The following is a 6,557-nucleotide window of genomic DNA, read 5'->3' as shown; positions in this document are numbered from 1 at the left end:
AAAAAAAAAAAAAAAAACAAAAAAAAAAAAAAAAAAAAAAAAAAAAAAAAAAAAAACTAAATCCGAAGATTAACGAAAAACCATGAACAGTATTCAAACTTGATTGACGAGGTTATATCCTTGGTCCTTGTCTTGGTCGACGAGCAGAGATAGCCACTGACGAAACAAATAAATTCCGAAGATTCCACCATAGATAAGGAAAAAGTATATGGATCCGACCGTGTAATACAAATATGCTAACGGATTATCATCCATGGTTGATCGATCGACAAAGTGCCAAATGAACAATTTTATTTGAGATTTTCAATATATTTGCTAGTTGTTGTTGTAATCCAGTAAGAAAACTATTATTTTGATTCATTGTCAAACAGAGTTATATAGAATAATGGAGTAATTTCTAGTTTGACAAAATAAAAAAAATGGAAAAAAAAAAAGTTCTTATGATAATTACGGATGATAAAGATCATTATATATATATATATATATGATAAAGATCATTATATATATATATATATATATATAATAACAGTTATCTAACTTCTTCTTTTTTCGACCGCAAGAACATTTATGGGACTATTTACTAATTTAATGGGACTTGGTTCTACAGAATATCAATTAAAAATCTAAACAGCTGAAAAAATCTAGCCTAGATAAAAGGAGTGTCTTAGCCCAAAAAGGATAAAAGGAATGTAATGCATAACTTTTTAATTTTATTTTTAACAGAATGGCTAGTACTGTTGATGGAATTAGATCTCGCAGTAATACACGTGAATTGTTTTAGTTATACAGCTCAACGAATATTATCAATAATAATAATAATAATATCTAGCACACCTCTTTTGTTTTCATCTACTTCTGCAAAGTTCGACGCACAACGTGATGATATAATAGATACTGCGAGCGTTTACGCGATATAGAACTCGGAAGGTTGAAGGCGGTTTTTGAAGAGATCACACAAGAGAAGAGATCTCAGATACAAATATGCTATTAGAATTTATACAAGGAAAAAAATATAGGCTATAACGTGTAATACAAATATGCTAACGCATCATCATTCATGGTCGATCGATCGACAAAGTGTCCAAACGAACAATTTGAGTTGTGATTTCCAATATTTTTGCTATATATAGAATAATAGAATAATAATTTCTAGCTTGACCAGCAAAAAATGTATAATAATTTCTTAAGATCATTGTTTCCCGATGATTAAGATGACTTCATATAAATCTCTGATATGTCAAAAATATATATACATAACAATAATAATGCTAACTAAGCAAGCAAATATTTAAAACCGTTATATATAACCAACAAAAGATATCCAAACAAAATGAAACCTAAAAAGACTAAAAGGTGACGAAAAGTCCCTAATTAATGACCTAGATTCTGATCTAATTTGGTTGGCAAACAGCTGTGTTCGTCGCCTCGATCGATCGTCCATCATAACATGGATTCATGGGTTGCGCAATCTCTTTCATCTTTCTCACTAGACGGCATTGCCGAGCAAGCTCTACTACAAAGAGAAGCGCCGAAAACGATAACAATGAAAGACATCACCGTCATTACCCAAAACAACACTTTTACAGTTTCTTCATATCGTGATGTATTATCCATCTCCAAAGGGAGAGACGACTCCTCTAAAAACTCAACCAGTTCTTGTTGAAGATGAAGACTACGCGTAATGGTTAAAGACTTTGTTTATAAAATAAACGACACATATAAAGTTTACCCTACCGAAGGCTCCTCCTAACTAATTAGGATAAGTTTACAAATTTTCAACCTGCATTATAAATATTAATTAATTAGGATATGTACGTAGTTTAATAATTAATGGATAAGTGTGATGCCTAAATTCTTTTGATTTTTTACATATATTATGAGATTTATGTAATTCCTTATTATCTATTTACTAATTTAATGGGAATTAGTTTCAGAGAATATCCATTAAAAATCTAAATAGTTGAAAAATCAAAATCAGATAAATGTAATGCTTAATTTTTTTTTAATTGGATACGTAATGTAGATCGAGTTAGATCTCGTAATATATATATATATATATATATATATATATATATATACTTATATACATATCCTCGTACAATTGTTTTAGTTATACAACGTAACTAGTGCACCTCTTCTGTTTTCATCTACTTATGCGATGTTCGAGACACGGCGTGATGAAATAATAGATAATGCGAGCACGATTACATACTTAGTCCTATGGTTTGTCTGCATCTATATAATCATGTATTTACAAATATTGGACTGGTTGATTTGTCGTGAAACTAATAAAAAGGAATATTTTCGCTTACGCGATATAGAACTTGGAAGGTTGCGCAGCCTGTTTGTGAAGAGATCACACGAGAAAATTCAGATGGATAGGAGAACGACTTGGCCAAACATCTACACGGCGCCTGATTTTTTCGAGGACAATGATCTCAGTAACTTTTGAGTTTTAAGGTTTTTTTTTCTTTAGAGATGTTTTTTTAAGTATTGCTTAACCAGCTGTTTAGAATTTGTTTTTTCTTCTTCTTTTGCTTAATCAGCTTTTAAATTTTAATTTCCTGTATCTTTGACTGATTTAATGTCATTTCCCTTTGTGATTTAATCTAGAAATTCAATAATATGAAGTCTTTAGTTTAAATTATATACACAAATATTATATATTCATATAGATAATCCTAGTTCGTATAATCCCTAACGATCATACGGTACTTCCGTTAATTAAACACCGTTAGTGATGACATAATCATTTCTATTTTTGATACATTAAAATAAAAAAATATAGAAATATGTATATCATAAAAACTAATCTAAATAAATATTCTTTTCATTTTATTATCGATCTTAGACGTTAGTAAAAGGTTAAACTAAAATTTCGTCACGCGCTCAACAGAGAAATTGAAGTGTAAATGATAAACGATCGATGCTTCTGATAAATTTGTTCCTGCGTAAGACATTTCCATTGAAATGACATATATATGTATTTTTTTATTTACGTTGTAGATATATAAATGAAATATTTTGAATACATCATATACTTTACAGTGTACGCAACAAATGAAAATTTATTATTTTATGAACAATTTGAACTGTATAAAGGAAACAAGAATTTAATTAAATAAAAAATAAAAATAATAAGTGATATGGAGGAAGGAAAGGAAAAAAGCAGATCATGCCGGAGATCAAGTGGAGAGTTCCGGCGCCGGTGGCTAACAAAGTTGACTCAAAAGATAATCTAAGGCTTTGTGCCAATGCCATGGCCTCGACTATTCGATGATAACACAAATCTTGGATTCCAAACATGTGATTACACAAATCTTGGTGTAAAATCAAAAACATCAAAATAAAAATAAAAATGTGTGATGTTTTCTGTATCTATTTAGTTTTTTTTTGATAATTTCAGTGACTAAAGAAACAAAGAAAAATCCATTATTGTTGAGTTGAGTGTTTTTGTTATGGGGGGCTAATAACAATGATTTCATGTGTATATATTTTCATTTGTTTTATATCCTTTCATATTATATTATATTGTTTCCGACCCCAAGAAATTTGGAGAATCAAAATAATATAATGATTAGCCCACCACTTTTATATCCTTCTATATTAATTGGAAAATACAAATATGAAATTAAACTTAAAATGTGTAAAAAATTACATTTAATTACCATTAGAAAAACTTAATTAATTAAATAAATAAAATTAATAAAAAAATACTGACTGATAAAATACAAAAAATCTAGAAAAGTAAAAAAAAAATAATTCAAATCAAAACTAATTTGTATTTGAAAAAATAAAAAAATAAAAATTAACAGCTTAGATTTTTAAAAAATACGGATTAAATTTTTCAAATAGAATTATTTTCTTCTTTAATTTTACATTGTCATGCCATTGATTTTAAATAATTATTAGTTAAAAAATTATTTTCTCTCTCTAATAAATTATGGACGAAAATTACTATGTATTTTTTTTAAAATATAAACCAATCAAGATTTCAAAAACTAAGATTTTATATCGAAGTAGAAAATATAATTATTTTTAATAACTATATTTTGAAGATTTTGTTAAGATTTCAAATTATGATTTTCCTAATTAATTTTTAAAACAATAATTTTTATTATTATCCTGAGATTATTATTATAATTATTATTTTAATTTTTATTATTATATTTCAAATTAAGATTTTGTGAAAACAATAATTTTATTATTATATTATAATTTTTTTTTAAAATGTTGACGCGTGCTTGACTCGTGATTTAAGCACGGGATATCTCCTAGTAGTATGTAAAGCTTAACACATACAAATTACAAAGATCAAAAGAAAGAAAAAAACAAAAAAGAGAAAGAAACCGTTTCTCCTCATTCCAAAACATGAAAGCGACGGAGCTGATCATACCAACTGAGCACTCAAAAATTCAACCCGTTTGTTCCACAACACACTACACTACTAAACAGCGCAATCAAATTCGAGTGGGTCAGTCAGACTCATAAAGTCATTATACACCATTATATGTTTGTTGATTAATTAAAGTCCTCTTTCCGTTATACAATTCAAATTCTTCATCAATAATAGATTTTCGTTTGAATGCGTACATGATGTATTCAAAACATATTAAAAGATTTCAAATATATATATTTACAACGTATATTAAAAGTACATATATTTCCTCTTGGCTCTTCGAAGTTTCGAATATCTTTAGATGTGTACGTGGACGCGGAAGGGAGCGTAAGGAAAAGAGTGGAACTATGAAATAAACAAATAATATACTAGTCCCTACATATAGCAACTCGTTATGATTATTAGCAATTATTTTTCATATTTAACATGTGGTAAGACATTTCCATCTCATACCTAAAAGTGACCCACCTAATCTCTCTCTCTGCACCTTAGTTGTATATCTCAACCACAAAACCAAACAAAATAAATAGTTGTTGGTTAGTCTTCGTTTACATATACGTGCTCTTTTAGCTACACTTAATATGGTAAAGCAGATGGTCAATCTACGCGTCCACAATACTCGGTTCTTAATAAGGAGGAGACTAGTTTTTATTTTTTGGTAAGACAGGAGGAGACTAGTTTGACTTTTGTTTTGGAATTCTCCGGTCATGACAAAAGAAATAATAGTAAAACTAGGTAGCAAACCAGGTTATCGGGGCTAATCAGTTTTTTAATAAGAAAAAAAAAATCAATCTAATATGGCAAATAGTTTATATAAAATTAGCCAGGATCCGCAACATATCCACAAGTAGCTGACTCAAGAAAAACGTCGCAAGCTAAACTTTACATAATCTTGTTCCACGAGTCTCATAGTAACACATTGTGCGATATATACTCAATGAAATGAATGAGTGAGTATCAGAAGAGCCTTCCATTCCATATGGTTTATTAATTTAAACCTTTTTTTTCTTTAATTGAATTTTTTATTCTAGGATTAGAAACAACATTTTATAGAATTTGTTTGATCTTTTCCGTACAATCAAACAGTTTGAAGGTCGAAGTCAAATTCCAGCCTTGGTTCTTTACATTTCGTGGGTTTTAAAATACTTGTCCAAAAATTGATCTATTTTTATTAGGACAAGTAGGGTTTAACAGATTCAGCTGTATCTATGAGGTGGCATTCTCTGAATGTGGTGACTTGGCAACGGAGAGGTTGTTTTCCGTGGTCGAAGTAGTACTACGTACGATTATGATTCATTGATCACAATAAATTAGTACGACGGAGTAGTACTACGTACGATTCAAGCCATATAGGAAATTGTCCCGATTGTTACAAGAAAATTATTAATTAAATGTTATAAAGATGAAGATATTCATTCAACAAACACTGTTTATAACAAAACCTAGAGATATTTAAACCAATAATGCTAAATATTTTTTTATAGATAAAAAAAAAAAAATCCTAGGCAACTAAGAAGCTCTCACACGACATCCGTCAAAGATGAGGGCAAGACGAGGGTTTCAAAACCCTAATTTAATGCAAGACGAGGGCAAGGCATAGCTTTTGTTGTGACCTAAAGGACCAAAGCTGCAAGTTATCACCTTCTCTAAGACTGTTAGCTTTAACTACATGATTCCACTTATACGCCAACAGATACTTCACGCTCTCACCCTTCTTCGTCTTCTTTTTCTTGTCCATATCATAATCTCCTCTTATCTTCAACTTCCATACTTTTAACTTCGGATCGATCACTTCCACGCTTAAACCTCCTTCTCTATCCCTTTTAATTCGTTTATAGGTCTTTGTCTTTTCATCTGAAGTCAGAAAATCGTGGTTCAATAGCTTACTCATGGGAATAGATAAACGCGACTCACCTCCATCCACGTCGGTCTTAGTCAATGGCTTTTCCATTATTAATGTCTCCTCCGTGCCTTCCATCTCCATTATCTTCCTCTTTAACCTCTCGGGAAGCTCTCGCTTCGCTTCAAGTTCTTCTTCTTCTACTTGTTGTTGTGGCTCTACTACATGGAAACGACGACGAAGTCGTTTTTTCAGGGGCAGACGCTCTTCTAGGTCATTCTCTAGGTTTGCCATTGTTATACTATTCATTCAGGTATT

General features: G+C 30.1%; 1 protein-coding gene across 1 annotated transcript; it reads right to left on the bottom strand.

Moving 5' to 3' along the window:
• LOC104788804 (B3 domain-containing protein At3g25182-like) lies at positions 5,973–6,533 on the bottom strand. Its single transcript, XM_010514585.1, has 2 exons — positions 6,314–6,533; positions 5,973–6,253 (listed from the first exon to the last, which is right to left on the bottom strand). The coding sequence occupies exons 1-2, from the start codon at positions 6,531–6,533 to the stop codon at positions 5,973–5,975; spliced, it is 501 nt and encodes a 166-aa protein (XP_010512887.1).

Source organism: Camelina sativa, chromosome 5 (assembly GCF_000633955.1).
Source record: "Camelina sativa cultivar DH55 chromosome 5, Cs, whole genome shotgun sequence".
NCBI classification, from domain to species: domain Eukaryota; kingdom Viridiplantae; phylum Streptophyta; class Magnoliopsida; order Brassicales; family Brassicaceae; genus Camelina; species Camelina sativa.
The sequence above is the reverse complement of the archived record's forward strand: the minus strand, read 5'-3'. Positions and strand labels throughout refer to the sequence as shown.

Excerpts from the sequence above, each read along its gene's own strand:
- LOC104788804 (XM_010514585.1), bottom strand. The coding sequence starts at position 6,533 with ATGGCAAACCTAGAGAATGACCTAGAAGAGCGTCTGCCCCTGAAAAAA. Across the intron at positions 6,254-6,313 it reads TAAGACCGACGTGGATGGAG|ATGAAAAGACAAAGACCTAT; the intron begins GTGAGTCGCGTT and ends TTCTGACTTCAG.